Below are 27003 nucleotides of genomic sequence, written 5' to 3' on the forward strand. Positions count from 1 at the left end.
TATATATATATACTGCAGGGTCTAGGAGAGAAAGACCTTAAAAACACTGGAAGAGCCCACACTTAGATTGCTTTCAAGTCTACTGGAGTTCTCATTTGCACTGAAAGAAGGCCAAGCTGAAAGCCGTAACTGAGGCATTATGGCTGTGACTTTTGGAAGAGGAGAGACTTTAAGTGAGAAAACTGTACTTCTGAAAAAGAAAGGTCCTGACCCTAAGCAAAGAGGAGTAAATTAAAACTCGGTGTTTATGAATATGTGTCTCATTTTTATGAGTCTGCACTTGAGCATTCAAGTCAACTAATGCATCAGTGAACAGACACAAATGTGTTCCTCAGTTGGCTTTCATTCAATTCTAAAATTAAGAAATACTTTGAAAGCGGAATAGGCTACTGTCTTTTACTTTGAAATAGTTTGACTTTTGCATATTATACAGTTACATTTACTATGCAAATTCTACCACATACCATACCTGTTGGAACCAAATTACATAAATTTTGCATGAGAAGAGAGTTAGTAGCACTAAAGTCATCAATCTATCCCTGAGAAATTAAGGACATTTTAAGCAATCAGTTCTAATCTTGACATCCATTTAAAGCTATAGATTATATCTTGGGCTTTTAGCATCCTAAAGCTTCACTAATCTCTGTCTTGCAGGCAGAAAAGCCTCATTCGGGGATTTATGTATGGTGACTATGTTTCACACATTCACTTTGAATCCAACTTCAAGAAGAGTGATTTGTGGTATTATTTTTGATTCTGTAATCCTTTATCTATGATAGATGTTCTACTCTGAGCTCCAGTAATGGTTCCACATCACACTGTAGAGTTTTAGAAGAAATTTATGAAGTCACAAAATTCAGAATAAAAGTTTTCTTTTCACCTGTTAGTAGTCTGAAGTCATTTCTTGATTCAAAATGCACATTCTCTATTCTACATCGAGCTACTTTTCAAACTACAGACTGACCTTTCTGACTCTTATATATTTCATGCAGCCCTTTTACTTACTACCTCCTGTACTGTTTTGACCTTTTCTTCACTCAAGGAATTAAGAATTGAGGTGTGTGGGGGAGGGGTAGCATCAATGTCTCACTGTCGAATTCCAGGTTGTGCTGTATTACTCCAATGTCCTTCAGTGTTCAAGAGGTACATCCCAGTAAACCAACTCTGATTGGGAACTGCCTTGTTAAAGATGCATTCAGTCCATCTGGCTTGCTTTATAGCCAGGCTAAGCATCAAGGCACACAGCAGAGTTTGCTGTTTGTCTGATGAAGGTATTGTTGCCTGGGTACCAGGGCTGGCTGCCACAGCTCAGCATATTAAGAAGAAAACTTCACATGGATAACCTTGGCAAGGATCAAAACCCAAGGCATGTATATCATTTTTCACCATCACAAACTAAAATTTGTAAGCTGAGGACCACCTATATATTGCAAATTGTTGTCTTCTGGGGAAAAATAAGTGAAAAGTAAATGGAATCTCCATTATTTTTGAAAACATGGAGCAATTAACAACACTCAAAATATTAAAAATTTCTTAATGAGCAAAATTTATTGGGAAATACCATACCATGGCTCAAATTATTTTACTTATTTTTTTTGCATTTATTTGTTATGAACTTTAGCAATCAGTAGTATCTGTGGGTGTGCTTCCTCTTAGGTAAAAGGGTGGTAATTTCTTCTGCAGTTGCTGTTGAAAGTGAATGTGATGATTTACAGCAAAAACCCGATACAGTAATAAGTGTCCAAGAAATGGTATAGGCATGCACTAAGTAGATGCAGTGGATTTTAAAGAGTAACATGAATTAGGGAGGGAAAAGTAGGGGTACAGGAGCACTTGGAGGAGGATTAATGCAGGTGGATTTGATCAAAATGCATTATATTTATGTATAAGACTGAATAATAAATTTCTAAAAATTTAAATGAAATATATGTCTGAAGTTTAGCTCGGTGGTAGAGTCCTTGCCTATGTATAAAAGAGGACCTGGGTCCATCCTCAGCCATAAATAAACAACAGCAACAAAAGCATTTAACAGTGCTATCAGTATTTATATAGGTAGACTGTGAAGTTTCAATATTAGATTGACACAAAGTATTTAAAAACAAAATGTTTATTACGTATAGTTTGATTTCTGTTTTTGTAATAAACACAATAAGCAAAACCAATTTGGGGGAGGACAGGGTTTATTTCAGCTTACACTATAGCCTATATTATTCAGGGGAGCCAGGGCAGTGAGGCAGGAATTGAAGCAGAAAGGCTGGAGGAAAGCGGCTTACTGGCTGGCTCACCCTGGCTTGCTCAGCAACCTCTCCTACGAAGCCTAGATCTACCTGTCCAGGATGATACCATCTACATGGGGGTTTGGGACTTCTACATCAACTAGTAAACAAGAAAATGCTGCCTCACAGGCATATCCACAGGTCAGTCTGATAGAGGAAATTCCTTAATTGGGGTCTCCTTTTCCCAGGTGGTGACTCTAGTTTGTGTTAAGTTGACAAAAATTCACCAGCACACATTGTAAGCCAAATGAATGAAGATTTTCCTTAAGTAAAGTTCCATCCTGCCCCAGAATTGCATTGTGTATAAGGAAGTAAAAATCATATGGAAAAGATATCACAAGGAAAAAGTCTAAAAGTCTAAGGATTATACTACGTTTATTTATTTATTTATTATTTATTATTTATTTATTTATTTATTTTGGTGTTTTGTGTCAGGGTTCCATACTGTAGCCCAGGCTTGCCTGCTGTTCACTATGTGGTCAAGTCTGGCCTGGTCCCAAACTCAGACACCCAAGTACTGGGAGTACAGGCTTCTGCCACCACCATGCTAGATCCAGCAAGGTCCTTTACAGAGCAAACATCCTTAAATGAACTGCTTCATGGCATGGAATCATGCTAACTTGTGCTATGGTCTTAATGCTAACTGAAGTTGGAGCTGAGGCTGAAGAAACATTAAAGAACAAGTGAATCTTCAGTGTAATGAACAATTCTATTATGAAAGGAAACAGGCAGGATTCCAAGACTTTGAGAAAGCAGCGTAAGTAAGCAGTAAGAATGCATACCTTACCAGTTTGTACATTTTCAAATACATACTTTAATTTTATGACACTTACTGATGAATATGAACCTTTTTCTTTGATGCTCCAGAAGATGACTGTAAAGAGATATGAAGCATTCAATTCATAAATAAATTCACTCTCTGCAAAAGATCAAGTCTGAAAGGGATCCCTGATCTACAAAATAATGCAAAACCCTGGTAGACTTGGAAGTCCTTCATGTTACATTTATCAGTAAGGAGATTAGGATACCCCAGAGCTCTGTCACTCATCATATGCCCCAAAGAAAGGATAATTCTTGTGTCAGAGTGTTTGAGATGACTTCTAAGGAACTCCATCCAGCTCATGTGTCATCTACTTAAATACCTTCGTCATTCAGGTGCTGGAAGTCAAGTTCAGGCATGCAGTGTGCCTAACACTTCAGTGTCTCACATAGATCTTTCTCTGAAACAACTAATTACATTTAATGCTATTTCATTAACTTATACCCAGCAGGAAAGTGCTTTCACTTTTTACTCTGTGAGAATGTTATTCTACTGGAAAAGGCATTTCCTTCCCTAGCAATTCAATAAGAATGTAAAAGCATAATTTCAGAGGTGCTATCAGATACTGCATAAGTTTATTTGGAGACCTGTATATATATTTCCAATTTTCATCTCCAATTTATTCTGGAGCCTTAGACAGTTGCCACTTCAATATCTTCATATTATTTTTCCATAAGAAGAGAGAGTTTTTATTATAAGCCCTAGTTTTCTTAAGCAACCTACTTTAGAAATACTTAAGCTAATTTGTATAGTCTTTTGAGGCAGGAGATGACAGCCTTAATCTCTCAACTAAAACACTACTTGCAGTCAGAAAGAACAAGAAGGTGACTAGCCAGGCACTCCCATGGTTGCTTTGATTACCACATGAACAAAGTCAGGTTTAGCACAGACGGGACCTGGACCCTGGGGCTTTGGGGCACTGAATCAAGGCATCCCCTTTAGGGTCTTGTGGCCCTTGGTGGCCTCCAGGCAGACATTTGTTGAAGGTGTTCAGTATCATTAGCCATCAAGGAAGTGGAAATTAGAAATACTTTGATATCAGTCAGATTGGGTATTGTCAAGAATTAAATGACTCCTGGTGTGGTTGCCATAACTTTAACCCCAGAACTCTGGAGGCAGAGGCAGGCAGATCTCTGTGAGTTCAAGGCCAGTCTGGCCTACATAACAAGTTCCAGGCCAGCCAAGGCTACAGAATAAGTCCCTCTCACAAAAATAAAAGAGAAAAAAGAAAAAAAAAAGCAAGCAAGCAAAACCCAGTGGTAACGAATGCTGTGTGGATGTGGAAAGGGAAACACTTATTTGCTACTGGTGGGGTGTAAACTGATAGAGCCACTCTGGTAATCACTGTGGAGATCCCTCAAAAAACTCAAAAGTGAGCAATGGAAAGACCCAGGCATTCAACTCCTTGGCACAGACCTACAGAACTCTACATCCTACTCCAGCGATATTTGTTCATCCATGATCATTGCTGTTCTAATCACAATAGCTAGGAAATGAAATCAGCCTAGACATCCAACAACGGATGAATAGATAATGAAAATATGATGCATATACACAATGGAATTTAATTCAGCTGTAAGGAAAAATTACATTAGGAAATTTTCATATAGATTGATGAAGTTTGAAACAAATTATATTGAGGTACAGATAAAACAAATGCCAATTGTTCTCCCTCCTATGTGGATGCTAGTTTCAAATTTCTAATTTTATATTCAAATTAGAGTGCCTGTGGAAACTAGGAAATTGGAAAGAGGCAATTGGGAAGGGAGTGTCTTAAAGGAGAGTGGATAATTGAACAGTTAATATGAAAACACAAGGGTTGAATACTTGGGGCAGAAACATTTAAGTAGGGAAGAGTAAGGGATAGTAGAGATGAGGGGGTGATGGATAGAATTAACAAAAATGAAAAAGATATGAAAAAGCCATATGCAAAACTTGTATCTTATAACCAAAACCAAAAAGCAATTTATGTTAAAAATGAACTTGCAGGGAAATACCTTTCCCTGCTGGAAAAAGCTGCTCCCAGAAGCTATAGACTGTTAAATAAAACTCCCAGTGCCAAGGGAGGAATACGTCCTAATGGGTTGTTGTTCAGGAAGCCCCAGAGACTACCAAAACAATGAGGGCTCTTGCCATTCCTCTTCTTTCCCTACCAGAAATAGATGATAAGGCACTATTGCTAAAGACACCACATACAGTGGATGCATGTTAGAGAGAAATCAAGTTGGAGTTGCAATCTGGCTTTCATAGTTCTACATGGTGCTGTTGAGGATGCTGGGGAAGAAAGGGCATCAATGGTCTTAATCAGCTGTGAATCCTATAATCTGTGAGACCAACCTGCCAGGCAAGATGCACCCATTTGTGCAATAGTCGTACTGTTGTTGTGGTAGTAACCAACTGATCTCTGATTGGATTAGACACTTGCTTCACAGGAGTGAATCAATGACTGGCTGTAAACCTTGTCAAAAACTCATTGTGGGAAGATCATAAGATTGCACAGGATACTGTTATTTTGCTAAGCTGACATAGCTTCAAGCTGCCTTTGAAATGTTCATGTTGATACCCATAGACAAACACTACTCTCAGCCTTAATCAGGAAAACCTCTCCAGTAAAGGCTGGTGACTGCAGAGACTCATGGCTGTTCACGAGTCTAAGAATAAGTGAAAGATGAGTGCGCCACCTTAAGTAAGACATTCGTACCATCCATTCTAAGACTAAGGGATCACGGGGGCGGGGGGGAAGTTGGAAAGAATGTCAGAGCTAGATGCTAGGGAGAAGGGCTGAGAAATGTTATCTTTGGGGCAAGACACAGTCATTATAATAATTAACTCACAGTAACTCTGGATGCTTATACTGGGTCTGTACAAGAATAGGCCCATCAACAATCAGACATGGATAAAAGAGGGACTAAAGGAAGCTCTAACACTAAGTGCTGAATTATTTTTACTGATAGATTTAAGGAGAGGGGGCTGTTATTGCCTTCATTGGATAATCAGTGATGACCCCATCAGGCTCCAATGGATAGTTCCATTCCAGTTGATAAGACAGATGGCCCAGGTTAAATGAGCAGGTCACAAAACAAAATTAAAGTCATGAACCTAGGAAAGGGACTAGTATACATGAGGTGGGGTTGACAGGGATGGCCAGAAAGTATGTGAGGGAGAGAATAATCAGAGTACATTAGATAATGTCAAATAATAAAATCAATCAATAAATGAATTTGAAATTATTAGAGAACCAAGTATCTGAATCTATTAAGAAATACTTTACCAATTAGACTGAGGGATGAGACAAAGGTAACCATAAAACCTAAGTGAACAAAAACCTAATATAACTTCAGGGAAAATTAAAAAGGGAGAACATGAAAAGAATGTAGTGATAGTTTGCTTCATGGCTTACCTGGGAAAATGATTCATAGCCACCTTAATGAATTTAGATATGTTAGTATATAATAGAGGATGAAGTGGTGGGAAGAGTCTGTGTGTGGTGAAGTTGGAAGAGAAGAGAATCGATACATCAGCCTCTAGACCGGAAGTCAAGAGAGAGTTCCTAAAGCCAGTCAAGAACCAGCTACCAAAGGATGTTATAAAAAGCTGGTAGGGGCCACTTCTCTTGATGGATGAAAACATCTTGTTTTATTGAAGTGTCTAATTATATCATAGAATGAGAAGATATCTGTTCTATAATTGTACCGTGAGCTGGAACTGTGCCATTTGTGAACAGCCACACAAACTTAGTGTTAAACAACAAAGGCAGAGGTTGATCCTTCACAGTGCCGTGGCTAACAGATATTGACAGCTGACAAATTGATATTCCTCAGTATGCATCCTAGGAAAGCTGGACCATACAAGCAAGTGCTATGAACTGAAATACAACCATCTAATTCTATGATAAGCTCGTATCTTGTCTACTACTCTGAGAGGTACATGTTAGCTATTAATATGTATGCAGTTTCCAAGATGAGTTACACAATATTCATGATTATTTGACTATAAAATTATTACTCCAAAATCTTAATAAAACTTACAATATCCTGCTTAATTTATATTTAGAGACATTCTCCCAAGCCCCTACCTAAAAAATGACAATAACATAACAGACCAACTCTGTGTAGACCTCCTTCCATCAGCATTTCCAAGCATGTCTGATGAAAGGTCATTGGAACTACCAAGAACAAAGAGAATCTCTGACAAACAATAAAAATTCCACAGGATAAGCTCTTGAGAACTTTTTAGAGCATATTTGGTATCAAATTTATACTGGATAATTCTTGATTTTTGTTGGTGTGATTACTTTTTCTTTAAAAGTTATGACATTCATTTCCTCCCAACAATTTGTCTCCTATTTCTTAAAATCTCTCCAAACCATTTACAAGGCACCTAATATATCTCTGCAGGTCTAGATATGGTACTAGTTATTTGGGGAAGTATTATACATTTTAAAATTTTCTCAAAATCTTTCATCAGAAATCTCTCAATAAAGTTTACTGAAAGAATTCATGTAAGGGCTGGGAAGTTGCTACACTGGGTAAAGTACTTGCCTTATAAGCTAAAGGACCTGAATTCGCTCACCAGAATCCAATTAAGAAAAAAAAATCTGGCCATAGTGACACACCTGTAATCCTAGCACTGAAGAAAGAGAGACAGAAACCCTGGGGTTCATGGGCCAGCCATCCCAGCCTACTTGGCAAGTTCCAAGCCAATGAGAGATGGTCTCAAACAAAAGATAAGTAGAAATCCTAAGTAAAGACATCTGAGATTATCCTCTGGACTTCACATGCAGGCTTTTCCATGTGCATGTATAGACATCACACACACATACACACACACACACACACACACACACACACACAAGAAAATAATTCAAGTGAGAATACATTTGGATATTGACAAAAAGTATTCAGCTTATGACTTCAACTTGCATTAGTCTTAGAAATAACAATACCATCCACCAGGTTGGGCTGCTGAAATAGCTCCAAGTTGTTACACCTATATGGTGTTGGATATCAACTATTAATCATCAGTCCCCAAGCTTTCAATTTGTCTAGATAAGCTTTTTCTTACTATGCCATTAAAATGGTCTACCTGCCTTTGGCTTTTCCTACAAGAGTGCTGGTTGTCTTCTCCTAAAAGTAACCATTATATGTGAAATCCCTTTGTAGATGGCAAGGAAATAAAAGGAACAAACCGGGTCAATAGAAATGGAAGACAGACAAGGACGATGTTTGATGAAAGACACCACTGTGCCCATGGGGTAGAAGTCGGGTTGAAAATTTAGTAAACAGCTTTCAGCCAAGTAGGAATTTAGTCTGTGCAGCAATTATATAATTTCCTTGATGCAATAAAATACTGTCATCTTATGACTCGTCTCATAAATATACAAGCACATTGTGTATTTTAATAAAAATCTAGTCATTCAACACGTGTTTCAGACAACAGTAGACATACACTACTTGAAATGCCCTTGAAGTTCTCAATTTTACTCTAAATGCCCAAACCAAAAGTTTCTCTTTTTTCTCTATCCATGGAAATGAGAATTTCTGTTGAAAGTCATTTCTACATAAATGGGCACTGCTTCACTAAGCTGAATACTAACATGAGTATGAAAGACGATTGCTGAGAAGATTTAACATTTTTGAGAGTTATGAGCATATTTACCACTGTGATTTCCTCCAGAGCATTTGTGCCTCATTACTGCTCTAAGAAGTTTTATCTAGGCATGCTAGATTCATTTTTCCTAAGAAAAAAATCATAAAAACCCAAACAAACAAACAAAAACCCTGAACACTGAAATTGAAGACTTGCTTGAGCAGTTGGTTGGAATTGTTCTTTACCTGAATAAAATAGTGAATTTTGCCCTTAGTTGAGACTTCTCTTTACAGAACATTGACAGTGAATTAATCGACTGGCCTAGGCCAGAAGGAGGAACAGGCAGCCCCCTTCTTTGACTCCTTTCTCTCCAACTCCGATATCCACTGAGTGCTTTGTTCTCTGCACGCATAATTAATAACTGCTTTGGCAATCTGTCATGCATTCCTCAAGGCTCCTGGGGCACCAAGTGTCCTTCTAACCCCTCCTCACAGAAACCATCACAATGGCATGCTGACTTAACTCTGGGCAAGTCATTTACAAAGTCACTAGGATGGAAAACAATGGGTTATAATGCAGTTACTAAGGCACATTTGCACTGCACTATTCTATACAACAATGCGGGGTTCTTTTGATATTGTTTTGTTTTCTTTTTATATAACTCTACATGAATAAGAAAAAACTTTAATCAGTTGTTACTGAACACACATATTTTTATAATATATTCATAAAAAGAGGATACATTTGCTAGACACTTAAGTAACCCTGACTGGATGTCAGTTAGGCTCGGTTCAGTTTCAGCCTCTCTCCCTTCCCTAGCAATGAAGAGCAGGTAAGAACACTTGGAGTCGAACGCCACAGAAGCTACAGCAGCTGGTGCTTAATCTGAATTGACATTCACCGAGGGGAGTAAATAAATTGCTATAAGTATTACCTGATTACTTTTTAGTAACTTCTAAACTGTTAAAAATAAGTTATTAAAATCATTTAAGAAGAATTATCATTTGCTTAATAAGGATTTGCAATGTTCACCATGTTGGAGCAAGAAAAAGAAAACCCTCATATTTCATAAACATTTGAAAAATATTTTATACATAGCATCAGATTTGAGAAAAACTGCTCTATGTATTGGGGAAAAAATCAAGCACAGAAACCACCGAAAAGATACAGATCTGAATTTGTGTATTTTCACTGAAAAATCCAGGTATGTTTTGTGAAATAGTTTCCTGGCAAAAATGCGAAGTAAAACTTTTATTAAGATCTTTGACACTGGAGGAAAAGAAGTTATTTTCGGCTTTTGTAGGTCTCTTAACATTTTAAATAATGGTGTTTATGCTACACTACAGAGTAAAGCATATATAATCTAATATAAATTACTCCAGAATTAAACATGAACGTTTCTTTCTAAAAGATCTGAAGTGTGTTCTGGGTTTTCACTGTGTGTGGCCTTTAAACGGAAACAAGCTTGCACTGTTTTATTTCAGTTTGCTTCATTTTTTCTTAAACAGTCTTTCCCTGCTAATTTATCACAATCCCTGTCCCCTCCCTTCCCTCTCTCTATTCTGTTCTTAGCAGGAATAAAATAAAAAACATTATTAACTTCATGTGCACAATCATAAAACTAAATATGATATCAATTTTCCCAAATTTATTTTTCAGTATTTATTAATGAGGCATGACTGGGGAATAATATTTCCATAAATAATTCTCTGAAAAAATTAAATGCTGAAACTTTAAATTCATGCGGCAAATCTAGCACATGTTTTAAAGCTACAATTCAGTATGAATTTAGGTCAACATCTCATATCAGTCATTTAAAATCTAACCTTATCTAATACCAATTTAACACAGTAAAATGGAGAGATAAATTTTATTAATTTCATTCCAAATTATTAGAGAATCAAAAATAATGTCAAAATTTCATCAGTGTAAAGAAAAATACATGTGCATGACAAAATATTAGATCAGCATTGCTATATTCAAAATAATCCAGCATCCCTTGCTTAGCTGTATATTCTAAGATTCATATATTGAAGGGGAATGTCAATGGGTAAATTATATTGCAACAGTAGACACAATTACTAAAAGGCTACCTGTGTGGAAAAAAACAAAATGTTTGTGAGAATATTGCTATTTGAAAACTTTTCCCCCATGGCATGAAAATCAGAACCACAGAGTCTATGGTTGACCAGAATCAGATGTCCATTCATGCTCAGAAACAAGACAAGAGTTAGCTTATTACGACGAAATATTAGTGTATGTGTACTTTCTCTGAAATTTGTGCTTCTACTCAAATTTGCAGTGTACAAACAGATGTAAAATGTTCACAGATGAGGCTGCTTATTTGGCTGTATTTATAGAACATAAAATGGTGTATAGTAAGTTGTGCACTCCAGTGGATGAAGTCTGCACACTCAGCCCTCTCCTCACCAGAAGAAGGGCACCTGAGCAACAACTTTCATTACAGCCCAGTTATTTCCATGGAGACATAGGCTAGCACATGAGCATCAGGAGAATGCACAGCATCATTGCTATAACTCTGGTTCTCTAGTTAACTCATCTTTTCTATCACTCGGCAGCAGCAAAGGTTGATACAGAGCAGCTGAGAAGTTAGAATACTGCACTGGAGTCTTAGATCAGTTTGGAGAAAATGACTGAGTTCGATGAAGTCGTAATGAGCAGTTGCAGTGGTGAACAAGGCGCGGACAGCAACAGTGCAGGAAGACAGTGGCCCCCCAAGGCTTGGGGGTCACTCTATTTCTATCAATACAGAGTTGGGAAGCCACTGTGGTTTGACAGCACCACAGGTCCTATTCTGCAGTGGTGATTTTCTGTAGGTCTGATCATTACCTGGAGGGAAGTGGGGGTGGAAATATGGAAGTCCATCCATGGCAGAAAGGAAAAGTATGATCCAGGGCCACTTGCCCTTGGGCAAAGGCCACAAGATCCTTTAAATCTCCTCTCCAAAAGGCACGCTTTCTTCTTTTAGGTTTTCATTTAACTGATTTAGGGATAAGATTGATGCACTGCTGCCTGGACAGTGTTAGATTATGCGTGTGGTGGGGGGGGGTGTCAATTAACATTGTGCAGCAATAATATACAACATTCTGAAGACAAACTCATAATCACCTGTTGGGTTTTCATTCATCAAAGCCCACTGCTCTCCAGGTAGTTATTGAGAGTGGAATGGATGTGTTTGTAAGGAGGGAGGGATACACGGGACTCAAGGAATAAGGAAGAAATGGCAGGTCAGCTGCCAAAGTAATTTAAACCCAAAAGAGCCAAAGTTTGTGAAATAGGAGAGTACATATGGGTCAGTTCCAGAAGCAATTTCATTAGCATCACCAAGTCCCTCTTCTTAGGCACCAGAGGACCCTAATTCAACATTCTTTTCCTCCTAGTAGCTCAGACCCATTGCTTATCTAAAGATGGTCAGAGTAATTATAACACCTTTGTCTACTCACATACCTCCAGCTCCTCCAGCTAGCTCAGTTCAGCTGCTTTAACCGTAGGACATCCTGGTTGAGATGCCAGGAAAACTGAAGACACAAGTTACACATATTGTATATCAGACTATCTCAATTCCATTTAAAAGCACGTCGAGTTCTATTTGCATGATGGAACCAATGACATACACTTGTCTTCAAGTCTCTCAGTTGCAGTATGAGTCACTGTAAATTTTGGGTAATGGGTCAAAGTCAGACAGCAGATCTTTCTTAGCCTAAAGAGTGGTAGTAGTTTGGCAGAAAAGTACCCGTGTAGTCCTATACCTCACCACAGGGCTGATGACACTGACACACATTTCCAGATATGCAAAAACAGTGTCAGTGAGTACTGCTGGATAAGCCACAGAGACTGGAATGCACAATTAACTCAGGATTCAGGTATTTATTGAGAGTCCATAATGTGCTCTCTGAGCCAGGTGCCATAAATACTGTTTTTATCTTTATGTATTTCATGTAATCTGTACAACTTCTTCAGTTATACAACCAGATAATCCACATGGTCATAAAATCAGGAAAGGATAACCCTCAGGGGTGGCACCAACATGTCTTGCTCTCACACTTTGTCCTTTGCAACAGGACAGCAGATTATACAAATTTAGTCGAAATGGTATGAAGAGACCAGGCCATTTGCAACACAAATCATTTCCTTCGCTTAAAGTTTACTTTTATCACAGGATTGAGATGAATGAAGCTTTGCTCTTATGAACCTATTACGTTTCATATTATAATGTAATCATTCGCTATTTAAATATTAACCATAGAAATGCTAATTCTCAAACTGAAAGTGTTTGCTGTATCACTCAGGGAAAGTGTAGTCATGGCTCCCAAGGCCATATTTAGTAAAAACAGATTAAAATAATAAATTCTGTGAAGTAAGATACTGAGAAAATAGATTTTCAGTGGCTTTAATCTAGCAAATAATCACAATACTCAAATATTATTTATAAACAGCATTTTTTAAAATGTACATCCTTGCCAACTCAATTTTATTTGGGTCAAATTATTCAATATTTCAAAATATTAAAACATTAAATTAATAAAGTTTTTGGAAAGTAACAAAGGAAATTTTGGAGAAATGGGAAAACCTTTCAGAATACAATAAAGATGTACATATCTTCAATAATATATAAAGAACATTGACCCAGATTCACAGTAGAAACACATAACACAGTTTTTAAATATTTCATTTATTATTTTTATTTTATGTGTATGTGTGTTTTGCCATGTAGGTAAGTGCACTTGTGTCTTACAATGCCTGTGGAAGACAGAAGAGGCTGTTGGATCCCCTGGAACTGGAGTTATGGACAGTTATTAGCTGCCATGTGGGTGCTGGGATTCAAACCTGGGTTTTCTGCAAGACCAGTCAGTGCTTTTAATCACTGAGACATCTCTCCAGCCCAACACATAACATTTTAAGGACGTTTGTGCTAACATCAGTCTGCACAATAAAGGATTCCACTATTGGTAAATGAACAAACTACCATTTTCAAACTTCAGCTTGTATTCTGTTTCTTTCTTTCTTTCTTTCTTTCTTTCTTTCTTTCTTTCTTTCTTTCTTTCTTTCTTTCTTTCTTCTTCATTTTCAAACTTCAGCTTGTATTCTGTTTCTTTCTTTCTTTCTCTTTCTTTCTTTCTTTCTTTCTTCCTTCCTTTCTTTCTTTCTTTCTCTAACATTACCCCCTGAAGAGGTAACCCTAAAATCTTTCAGGGATTACATAAGAGCTCCCAAATACTTCTGTCATTTTTGGCCTTTGGAACACAGTATGTTGCTAAGTCAATCAAGACTTAAATTTTCTCCATTTAATCTGCTACTAAATAGTAGTCCATGATGGGAAGTCATACATTTAAGTTTTTGCTTAAAAATACAATATAAATGTAATATGCAAAGTTATATATTGAGAGGTATATATAAAACATCTAAAAATAAAGTTTGGTGAAAAATTGGGTAAAAAATCAAAATATCATATAAGAGCATGAATTTTAAAAGTAACATGTACACAAATTTGGCAAAGCATAGTGGCACACACCTTTAATCCCAACACTGAGGTGGCAAAGGCAGGTGGCTCTCTCTGCATTTCAGGTGAACCTGGTCTACACAACCTGGTATTTTTAAGTGGGTTTTTCTGGGGGATTGAACATGGATGGGCCTTGATATTTGGAGGGTAAGCACTTTACTGACTGACCCATCTTCCCAGTGTGCTTCTTCTTATGAATGTAAAAATGCATACTTTATTTTACTACAATGATAAGGCATTTAACATTTCTAATGAGCTACAGTGACAATGTTAGTTGTGACAAATATAATGAAAAGTAATCCAAGCTAGGGAACGGTTTCTGGCTTTGGATTTTCTGATTCTCATTTTTAAAAGAGGAAGTCAAATTAACAATAGCTACTTCAATTAAATAAGGGGAATCTAAAGTAGTACTTACTGGCATGACAATACTGTAGTGGATGCAGAATCCGGGTTCAGAAGGAAAATACTCATCGGATACAAATCTTATCCTGATTTGATTTCCTTTAGAAATCTGTTTTCCTGGCACGGTCCCAGAACCGCACCAGCGTCCTAAGACAGTTCCATCACTGGGTTCCTCAATTTCTACAAAATCATACCTGTGAGGAGGCAAAGGGGACAGAGACTGAATGTCATTACTTATTCGGGCAAATCAAATTCCACGGGTGCAATGAATCTATGGAGCAAGTGGATGAGCTGTTCCCAAGTGTGATGGGAATATCATCAAATAAAAAACATAAATAAGAGACACTGAACTGACAGGAGGATCCAGTTGGAGAGGACAAGTCTCTTTTCAAAGTCCCACAGATTTATCATTAACAAATTTCAAGATCACTAAACATGTCAAAACTTAAATATTTCACATTGAGTAAAAAAAAGTTCATCAATGCATAATTCCTGCATTATTCAATTTAGTTTCCCATTCGAAAGCCTTCTGTTCTTGTCCAGCTTTCTAAGCTGAAAGAAGATGGATTTTTGTTTAGAACTTTGTCAACATTTACTCACTAATTTATAAAAACAAATCACCGAAGAGATACTGAGTTTATTGCGAGTAACTGCATCACAAATACTATTCTACTTAATAAGATGTAAACATCTGACTAATTTTTTCTTTTTAGTGTATTTGATAATGTACTTTTAGGTATTGACATATATTATTTTATTACAAATAACGTCACCATTTTTCCAGCTTTTTGATACATTCTCAGACTTATTTCAGCTTTATCTTACCTACAGGCCACTGTTTAATTTTTAAGCATTTGCACACATAAATAAACGATGGCTTCTAGAGATTGAATGTCAGAATACTAAAGAGAACACTACAAAATTTTTGTTGAGAAGGAAGTTTGGCACATATACAAACATATAGATTTTTAAAGTATGTATCTAGTAGATATAACCCAATACAATATTCTACGCAGTATTGGATTTAAAGAAAAAATCTTTTTTAAAAAAGACAATGTCTGAATCTACTATAGTTATAAATTTCTTCCTGAGAAATTACCCAGAATGCATTTAAAATCCTACTTCTGCTTCATTTTTCTCACATATAACCTGAGACCTGAGATATTTTTAAATGAGAAAATACATATAAATAGCTTGAAAAATTGTTGACAGAGATCTGACACTCAGTAACGTTTGCCTCATCTCTAGCAGCAGGATGCCACCTCCAGACATTCAACTTTTAAGATATGCTAGAGAGTTTAAAAGCACTAAATAGGAAAATTTCAGTATCGAAAGAAGTGAATGTGCTATATTATAAGAGAAGGTCAGGGTCATAAGCACCCACTACAGGCTGTAGATGGATGGTAGACGGAACAGGTGTGGGATGAGTATGCAGTGCACACAGAATCGACATTAGTAAATATTTCAGGTATCTCTGGTTAAAAGTTGGTAATTATCATGTTCATAATATTCATATCTATATTCTCTGCACAGGAAATCACAGTTCCCATTCAGTTCCTCTGTTCTGTTTAGAGAGATAAACCTATCCGCTTTGATTTCCATTTTGCTATTCTGGACTCTTGGCATACAAAGATAAGACTATAGCTTCCTAGGGCTCAGGGTCCATAAAACACATGGTAAGCTCTCTCCTGAAAGTGGACTGTGTAGAATACTGGATAAGCAAGAACAATTTTACAGAGTGAGATTAGGATCCCTTTACAAAGGACTTGATACCTGGGTTGTGAATGAGTATTGATGGCCAGAAAGGGGTGAAAAGGGAGGGAAGTGGAAATGCATTCTAGCAAGAAGCACAATGAAAAAGAGGTAATATAAGAGGAAAGGGGCCAGGCATGGTCAGTCATGAATAAAGGCGGAAAACAAAGATGCAGACCCAGCTGGGAAAAGAGGTGGAAGTGCTAATATGCTGGCATCTCTAACTCTGCTGTTAGAATCTTAGCTGTAAGATGGTAAACAGAGGTGGGCATAGCTTTAATAAGCCTTATGTTTCTTTAACACACTTAAGCCCATATATTAAAAAAGGGAGTTCCACAGAAGTACGAGTTTCTGATTTACTTTTAAATTTTAAGATCTGGTAATACCGAATATTATTAGTTTTGATTCAATTTCATGAAGGTTCATCTCCAAAACTGGTGTCAGATACAGGGCAGGAGGTGTCTGTGTTTAACGATTTCCCCAGAGCACCTGTAGAAGAGGCACACTGTGAAGGCTTGTTTAGCATTTGGGGAATGAAAGAATGTGCACTTGTCACAGTGATTGAAATCAGGGTTGAATGGAGACATGGATATTTTTAAAGAGTGTTAGAAATACCTATCTATTCTCCATGTTTCTTAGTAAGCAGATTTCCTCATTTATTTACAGTATTTAGCATTGTAAGCATATGCATTTGGCATCCCTATAGTGTGTAAAACAGTCAATGAGGGAAAAACAGAGAGACTTGGTCACTACATCTCTGAGGAACTAGAGGAACCTTCAGGTATGAGGGTGTGAGTGAAAAGGGAAGGTCTTTTTAGCAAAAGTATCCAGCAACAGAACACTCAGAGAATCAGGGACACCATTGCAAGGGGTGACACAGAAGCTCCAGGAGGGAGAAACAGGCTTTCTATCAGAATCAGCAGTGTCAGGCTGAGAAGAAAAAATAAATAAATAAAATTAAAAAACCCAACAATGAAAGTCAAATGCACAAAGTCATTTTCAGTTAGTGTCTTAGGAAGGTCGTGTTGTGTCAATACTATTTTCTGATCATCTAAAAACTAACTAGCAAAATATTCGATGTCAACATAGGAAAACATTTTTAGGAAAAATATAATATTCCAGATCTTTAAAATTAACAAACTGTGTAGCTATTGTACTAAATCTAATTTTCGCTTCTATTCAAAAAGAAGCACTATATATGCTTATTTGATTTTTGACTTCCTTAAAAATATTTTTAAAAAGGTTTTAGAAGCACAAGGACATATTAGGATTCTAAATATTAAGACCTTAAAATAAGACAAGTTAAGCCTTGGACTGAGCATATAGGCAGACGGAGAGAACTTGAACAGCAGGTATGAGGGAAGCGTGGGGTTGATGTCTACACAGCAAGATCAAAGACAAGAAAAGTCCTAATTGTGGCTTTTCCTAATTTACATAATGATGTAAAACTCACCCTTATGCAAATTAGAGAAGGATGATAGTTCCATTATTACTTATTTTGTAAAGATTTTCTAATGAATAAAAAACTCAATTTAAAAAAAAAATTCTGGATTTGCAAATGCCAGTTAGATAGCTGGTAATTAATTATGAAATGTTTATGCAAGTCTGAAACATGTATTTACCAAAGTGCTTTTGAATAGTCTATATAGTTCTACATTCCATGATCGTGAAATACCCAGCTAAAATGTACACTTTATGTCTATGAAACAGTAGAATTTAATATAAACCAATAATTATTCCAGAGTAAATTAGGCACCACAAGCTTTTCTTTTGCAGAACTATTGTTGCAAAATGATATAAATATAAAATTCACCCAATTATTCTAGCATTACTCTCATGGTCATATCTAATACCCATTAAGGCATCTAGGGAAATTAAAAGTATTAATAAAATAATTGTTCATTAAGGCTTCAATTTTCCTCTTAAGGAAAACCAAAAATATCCTTGGGAAAGTATACCAAATAGCTTTGTTTAAAAAAATTGATTGAAGGTCAGGTGAAACAAATGAGGTATGAGGACATAGCTCAGTGGCCCAGCACTGACTTACCATGTACTAGGTCCTGGGTTCAATCTCAAACACCACAAAAAGAAATGAAATAAAATAAAATTAAAATAAATTAAAAAGAGAATAAAATAAAACAGATGTGTGAGGATCTACCTGGAAATCATCTCCATGCCCCACCATGCAGATCTTACCAAATTATAAAGGGCAGAAAAATAAAATAATGTGGTTCAATATCTCCTTTCATTTTACTATGTAGAATGAGGATTGGAAAAGCAGAATGCATTCAATATGGTTATTTTCCCTAATAATCTGAAGGTTTTTGTTTCTTTGTTTTTCTGACAGGCTACCCTTAGCAGAACACAGGATTCAGAGAAATTGGTTGATGGATGTTTCTTAACGGAGGTCAAAAACATCAGGAAGGAAATGAAGAGAGAAACAAATGAAGAAAAATATAACTGTAGGTCATAATGAAACAAACAGAAAACGATTAAAGCAAGTCATCCTTACATGCCCAGGTGACCCTCCTGGAGACACAGTAATCCTTATAATATACTCCCAGGTATTAATTTTCAAGGTGAACAATTGCCCACATCAGTATTTAAAGGATTTACTAAGCCTATTTTATGAGCCAATCAAACATCACGTTCTCAGGCAACATGATCCAGCACACAGTACTAAGTGGCCTGTAATGATCACTCCCTTTTCCTAACATACCTTGGGACCCAGAGAGGATTTATGTTCTTTTATGTTTAACAAACAAGTCTAGTGTTGTAGACAAAATTTTTGTTCTCATGTGGGAATTTAGAAACTGTGAGGATATTGGGACTGTTTCCTTACTCTTAAGAATGGTAAGGACTATACCAAAGAAATAAATTCACTGGTAAACATAATTGTCAGACACTCAGCTTCCTATAACAAAAATAAACCAACCCTGCAGAACAGGCCTTCTCTAGTTCAGACTGACTAAAACCTTGTCAATTAAACCTGCCCCATGAATAATCAAGTCTGACAGTGGTGAGAAACCACGCCAAGTGAATGGGGATTAGAGAAAGCCTGGCTCTGCAAGTGTGGACCAGAGCGGGGCAGGCTGGGAGAGGCAACAAAATCAATAAGATGACAATTACTCTGCAGTGCTTATTGGCTTACACTTCGGTTCAGCAGATGCTTACTGGCCACACAAAAAGTTTCAGACTTTTCTTGAACATAAAATGTTCAGCTATACTTTAATTTATATTGAAAATATTTTTAAAGTAAAAAGTATATTTAGTATGTGCGTACTCTGAGCAAGGCATTTTTTTTTTAGCTGCTTCAATATATTAACAAAGATCCTCTTAGAAACAAAGGTGGATACTACTGATTCTGCCCATTTTATAGGTTACTAAATCTAGAAAAGCTTAGTAATTTGGCCAAGTTTATACAGTAACTAACTAAAGCCACAGCTTCTGCTTTAGAGGTCAAACCCAAGACTTCAGTCTCATATGTGCTAAGCCATACTTCTCACTGTACTTAAAATACACCCATACAATTAAATTTACTATATTCTGAGGCCTAACTATGGAGAACTTATGAGTTTCTATAAAAATTGACCACAAAGTCATATTCAAGACCTTCTAAAATGCAATGGTCATTAGAGATAAAACTCACTAGATGATTTGCTGATTTAGGCACATAAGTTTTAGAGAGATTTATTATAACCAACTCTGTAATTATTAACAGCCATTCTAAATTCTTTTTGGAGAACTTTAAGTCAACGTGGACTATGGAAGCCAAACTAACAAGCATGCTTCCCAGGACTAAGAACAAATGATGATATTCTTATGAAAATATGAGAGTTCAACTTATGAGAAATGATCTAACTTGCCATGGTATCAAATATTTTTTAAAATGTGTTTTATTTATTATTTATGTTTTTAAATTTTATGCGTATGAGTGTATTGCCTGCATGTGTTTAAGTGCACCCATGTCATGCAATGCCAGCAGAGGTCAGAAGATTGGATTTCCTGAAACTGGAGTTATGGACGGTTGTTAGCCGTCCATATACAGAAATGTATATATATGCAAATATGTCCCATACTTCAGGGTAAATATACAGAGTAACTTATACCAGCAGTATCATAAAGATTTCTGCAGTCTTATGCTCCCCAGCATTCATTACTCAAAACAGAAATGGCATGGAAGCAATTTAATTACTTATATGCAGATGAATAATTAGCAATACATAATATATATGGAATACTTTACAACTTTGTAAAAGAATAATGCTTAAAATTCTGTCATTTATTACAATACTTGAAGACATTATGCTAAGTGAAGTAAGCCAGGCACACCTTTAAAAAAATGCTGTCTGGCCTCACTCATATATAGAATGTAAAAACAATCTCATGGAAACAGAGCAGAAAGGTGATAACCAGAGGCCAGGGCAAGGGAAAGGGGTGCTGTTGTCACAAGGCTGTTTCAGCTAGGGTGGAATTTAGGTCACAGGGATCCACTGTGCTGCATTGTGAGCACAAGTCACTACCATTACACGACAACAGGTGTCAAGACCAACCTCTCTTCATCATTTTTACATATGGAAGTGGTTGTCTTGAATGAACCTGCTTAGAATAATATTGGCATATAGATATTTTCTATTAACAGCTGCTCCTTTCATTGTAGTAGATAATCCATTGGTCACTTACAAAAATTCTGAACACTTTCTTTTGTTTATTTCAGTATGCTATGCTTAGTATGGGGATCAGCAGACGGATGCATAAAAAGCACTGCCTTACAGCTCAGTCTTTCATAGTTATGATTAAATAGTTCTTGAAATACTCAGTTACTCTCCTCACTCAGCTACTCGTGGATACTGCTACTTTCCATGGAAGTTCACTTCATATCACTGAACTGCTGACAGGATGCAAAAGTTTTGACAACTAATGTAACTGTGGTTCATAGAGCACAGTACACAAAAGACGAGGTGCAGAGAACCCCAGCTCTTCTCTCCTCTGAAACACACTTCCTGTACTCTGCAACGCAGTCTACCTTATGATGACTTTTATAAAACATCTCATTAACATGTGATGGTTTGTGGTATACAGTTGTTCATCAAACACACATTGTGTGAGTCACTATTAAATCAGTTGCAACTAAACAGTTTATATATAGCATATATCTACACACACATACCCATGGCTGAATTAGTACATTAGTGAAATCAATTTGAGGAACAAAATTGAAGAAATTAAATTGACACTTTGTTTAAATGTAAATGAAATGTTTTCTCCTCATGGAATAGCATACTGTCATCCTCCTCTATCTTTAACCTCTAGGATACAGATACAGAGACAGTGCACCTGTGGGCAACATGGGGGTCAGACCTCCTGCAATGCATTCCAATTTTTGACATTAGGGTACTCAGGAATATTGAGATGGGCATGTACAGAGGGAGGTTTCCTTGAAGGACACAGAATTTTAAGGTAAGGAGGAAGGGCTATGCATACACCCTCGTGGCCTCACTATCGGGGCTGTTCCAGGTTTAGAGCATCATCCAGCAGGAGGCACACTCCAGCTGCTTCCTCCTGTGCCTTCCCAACAACCAGAGCTTCTTCTCTGAAAGGTGAATGTCATTACCTAAGCTTATCTATTACAGGCCATATCGTGTGTGCATTTGCTCTGATGCCTGCTTCTGACCTCTGTGGGCATTGCACAACACGGGCGCACTTACACACATGCAGGCAATACACTCAAACACATAAAAAATTAAAAAAATAATACAAAATTTAAAAAGAAAAGGGGCTGGAGAGATGGCTCAGTGGTTAAGAGCACTGACTGCTCTTGCAGCAGACCCGGGTTCAATTCCCAGCACCCACATGGCGGCTATGAACCGTCCTTAACTCCAGTTCCACATGCAGGCAATACACTCATACACATAAAATAAAAATAATGAATAAAAAATATTTTTATAAAAAAGAAAAGAAGAAAATCAATTTCTGTTTAGGATGAAATGAGTCTTTTTATCATTGATTGAGACATCTTTGCCAACTTTAGATTACTGGTTTTTTAAGCTCTTCTATATCCTTACTATATTTACCAATGACATTGATATCAAGCTGACAAAAACATACAAGATATAAAATTTGGGTAGGATGCCTGTGCTACTTGTCAAAGCAAGATCATGACTCCAGGTCTGATTTTCAAAGAGAATATTTAAGTAGAAATCACCAGCATGCAGCATTGAAAAGGCTTCTCTGTTCAGAGATACACATTTACTTGATGATATGAGTGAAAATGCTTTTAAAAAATTTTTTTAGGATAGGACAAAGGAAGGGGTAAATATTTTTTCTTTAAGGATATTGGAGAATTTTAGGGAAAATTCTTACATAAGAATATTTTAAATTCTTCTTAGTATTAACTGAATTTGATCATTTATACTCATTGAATGTTTGATAAAAAAGTGGTTTTCATAAATGCATCTGAAAAAGTACGCTGAGGTGATACATGAAATTTCACATCGAATATTTATTATTCAAAATATGACCTCAATAAGGCTAAGTCCATAGATTGACACTTCATCAAAAGTATTACAAAGAGAGGAGCAAAATATTTCATTCCTCAGAGATGGCTGATATTTTTTTGAGAGAGAAGGGCAGCAGAACCCAGGGCCTTGTGCAGGCTGGCCATGTGCTCTTGCCACTGACCTATACCCAGGCTCGTGCATTTCAAGGAAGTAGTTGTTCGGTGTATAATGGGTCAAGGCTTTAGTGTCTTCTTGGCAAAATAAAGGACTGAATTAGACAGTTGAGAATATCAATTTTTAAAACTGGAACTTCCCCCCTGGTTTAAGAACCAAAGCACAATTCTCGTGATATTTGCATTATATAAAAGATTAGGCCACTCAGTCAAGGAATATCTTGTTATACCAGATCCACTACCGCATTTTTCAGAAAACTGTATTATTTTCCAAAGATTGTGTAGCACTACTTTCCCCAAACACTGTATTTTCCATCGGTACACACACATTCCATTTTCTAAATGCCAATGCACTAAAAGTTCCTTAGGAATTTGTTTCTAGAAAGTAAACATATACATGCAATCACAATGGTCCTGACTGCAAGCGCAGACCCCGGGGTCCCACATTGCACTACTCAAGGCCTGCATTGTGCTGTCCACCATCTACAGAAACCTTTGTCCCCAGAGTCACATGTCCCTTCCACAAGGAACATGAGCAAACCGCCTCCTGACCTTCGAGTCTCCAAACCTTAGAGTGTGTCAACTTACCAGTGGAGAATTGTGACCACCACCAAACAACTCTAGCAAGAAATCAAAATTTCTTCATGGTTTATATAGAACAAATTGCAATTTAAAACTAAGTGGGACACTTTAAAGATCATAAAAATGTTAACTCCAAAGACAGGAATAGGTAGGGGTGGTATAATTTTTTAAAAAAAATAGGATTGGAGATATGGATCAGCAGTTAAGAGCACTTGCTGCTTTTGCAGAGAACCTGAGTTCAGTTCCCAGCACCCATGTCAGGCACCTCATAGGGTTAACTGTAACTCCAGTTCTAGGGGATTAACACCCTCCTCTGGCCCCTGTGGGGACCAGCTTACACATGGTGAACATACATAAGTACATGGAGGCATTCACATGTACACAAGAAAATATATATTTAAAGATAAAGTTGACTTTGGACTTGTACGAGAGTCCACTTTCACTGGATGAAGGGAACCTGTGGAGAATGAAATTAATGAACTTCATTGAATTAAACTGCTTCACTGAAGTTCACTCACATGCAGTCATTACACCTTTGAAACTTCAAGTCTTGACATAATTTAACCTTTTTAGTGAAAGATTTGAATTTCAGAAAGTCAATAAACAGGATATCCTAACTGTTCCCCATGTGAAAACCCTGAAAACAAGTTTTTGATTTTGTGCTTTCCTAGGGTTGTCACTTGCCTTTACTGTCTACCAGGAGGGACCCATGTTATGTACAAGTTGTCATTTCACGAGAGGAGAAACAAAGGAAAAGCTGTATATGAAAGGAAATGGTTCAGATTGTCAGGTGATTTGATCCCGCGGGAAGTCCTGCTAAGGAGATGACTTGACGTGAAAAGGGAAATAAGAAATGCGAGGCTTAGTGCCCACTTGGCTAAATTCACCTCCTGGGCCAGATCCCGAGGCAGGGGTTATCTGGCCATCGGTTTATTTTCTTCTAAAACCTTTTCCTTTGCTCTCTATTTCCTCTCCTGTTAGCTCCTCCTTCCAGGTGTTTCTACAACCAAACTTCCTGTCACAGCCTTTCATGGCCCCCACACCAGGAGAAAATGTAGTGACTTTTAACAATCTCCAACCCATCACTCACACTTTCTCTTTTGCTCCACGTTGTCTCTCTGTTTCCCTTTCTACCCCAGAAGAGACACGCAAGCTTTTCGATAATTTTATGATCATCTCATGAGTTCTGTTCATGCATTTGCAGATTTTTATCTACGCACTTTTTCCACTGAACCTCAATCTCCCTCTGGGAATACCAAGAATTAATGATGCATTTCATTTCTGAATCTCATTATTCACTCTTATTTCAAATAATGAGCTGTTTGTTTTCATTTCCACTAGAGATTAAACTATGGAAACTAGATTTTACTCTTAGTTTATAGTATGGCACATGCCTTTAATCCTAGCACTCAGGAGGCAGAGGCAGGAGGATCTCTGTGAGATTGAGGCTAGCCTGGCCTATATAGTGAGTTTGGGACCAGCTGGGGCTATACAGAGACCTTGCCTCAAAAACAAAACAAAACAAAACAAAAACAGTGTACAGCCAAGACAAGGCTAAAGACAAACTTGATCGTGGAGATAAAGCCTACCTTTTGAATTTTATCTTCATGACTCCTAACCTATTGTGTGCAACCACAACATGAGCATGGATTTCCCCATGTAGCTATCTGAGAAATTCAGGGCTCCTGAACGGTGTGTGAAGCATGTGAGATGGGAGACACATGCATTTCTTCTCTCCTGCTCTGCAGACTTCAGTCCAGGGAGCCAATGGAACGGAGCCAACAGCTTTCCATTCTACTTGGGGGCTTTTGAGCAACTGAGTCATTGTGGGCTACTTCAGCCTTTAGTCACCATGAACCTCAGCCAGGGCGAGACAGCACATTTCACCAGATGGCAAATATGACCACATCTTTTAGTACAGCAATTCCAGCAATAACAGCTCTGTCATAGGTCAAAAACATACTTTATGTCACCAAATTATGACTCAAGGGTCCCAAGGATGCATGGCAGGACATTTGGTTGGCTATACTTAGAAAGTGCCTACTAGTAACTTTCAAGGATTACATGTCAATATGTTGAAAGCTATATTTCAAGTCCCCTGCATTACTACCAGAATTACCCTCACCACTTCATTTGACCCACTTCCATGTTTTCAAATTTCAGCTTCTCGGAGATACCTTGAGTCCCAGGGCCGAGGCAGTGGTGTCTTTGCAGTAGTCCCTGCCACACCCATCACAGTTGTAAATTTTATTTTCTGCATTACAATTTCTTCAAAACTCAATACTTTTTGGAGGCCATGAAGACACCAAACCATTGCTGTATCCCTGATGTTTAGTGTGGTACCTAGTCTATGCCTAGAATGGTTAGAGGACTACTGAATGGATGGGAGGAGGAGTATATTTGCAAGTATATAATAAGGGAACAGATTTACAGACAAGCATCTGGAGACAGAGTTGGCAAAATGGTTACAATTTTACATATGCTGCTGAAATAAAAATAACTGATATCTGAACTCTGAAATACTGTTTTTGCCTTTTACTCTAACTCTGGATGTTCACATTAAATACAAGCCAGCTGATTTTCTCAAAAATAACTGCACATGGTTTTTAAAATGAAGACTCTAGATCTTATGCAAAGTAATACATTGAACGCAATATTATAAAATTCATCTTTGTGCTAATCATTCTCCACTTCTTACATGCTCATGGTTACCATGGTGAGCACTCTGTCCCCCACTTTACATTTGGCACACTATTTAACACTGCCAGGAGACTTGTATTACTGTTATAGTCTTTGTTTCTGCTTCCTTTTTGAAACTGTCTCCAGTTATGGACACTATCAAACTGCACTGGACATTCAGCTAATTGAGAACATAATGTACTTCTATATTCCATCTGCCATAGTCTTTAGTTACTGAATGAAGACCTGGGAAGGACACATCAATTGCATATCACAAGTGATTATAATACTTATCATTAATCATTTTCTTTGACTAAATGTTTCCCTGTTGTCAAGGTAGTAACAGGAAAGACTAAAGCTGAGTGTCTTCTCATTCCCCTCATCTACTTTTTAAACAGATGATGAAGTTCTGAAGAGGCATATGTTAAAGCCCTCCACACAGCTGGAAACGTAGTTCAAATGTTTATGTTTCAAACATTTTGTCTTGGGCTGGAGAGATCGGCTCAGTGGTTAGAGCACTGGCTACTCCTTCAGAGGACCTGGGTTCCGTTCCCAGCACCCACATGGCAGCTAACAACTAGACAGTTGGAACTCCAGTTCCAGGGAATCCTATGCCTTCTTTGGACCTCCTCAGGCATTGCACAACACTGGTGCACTTCTATACATTCAGGCAATATACTCACACATAGAAAAGAAAAATAATAACTAA

At 37.3% G+C, this 27003-nt stretch overlaps 1 protein-coding gene across 1 annotated transcript in view; it reads right to left on the reverse strand.

Annotated features, from left to right (window-relative positions):
• Pdgfc (platelet derived growth factor C) overlaps nt 1-27003 on the reverse strand; it is a 199858-nt gene that overhangs the window by 41836 nt on the left and 131019 nt on the right. The window contains exon 3 of the mRNA XM_017803542.2: nt 14622-14802. Within this exon, the coding sequence (XP_017659031.1) occupies nt 14622-14802 (181 nt within the window). The remainder of the gene's footprint in view (nt 1-14621; nt 14803-27003) is intronic.

The sequence above is a fragment of the Nannospalax galili genome, unplaced genomic scaffold (genome assembly GCF_000622305.1).
Source record: "Nannospalax galili isolate Female #2095 unplaced genomic scaffold, S.galili_v1.0 scaffold305, whole genome shotgun sequence".
NCBI lineage: Eukaryota > Metazoa > Chordata > Mammalia > Rodentia > Spalacidae > Nannospalax > Nannospalax galili.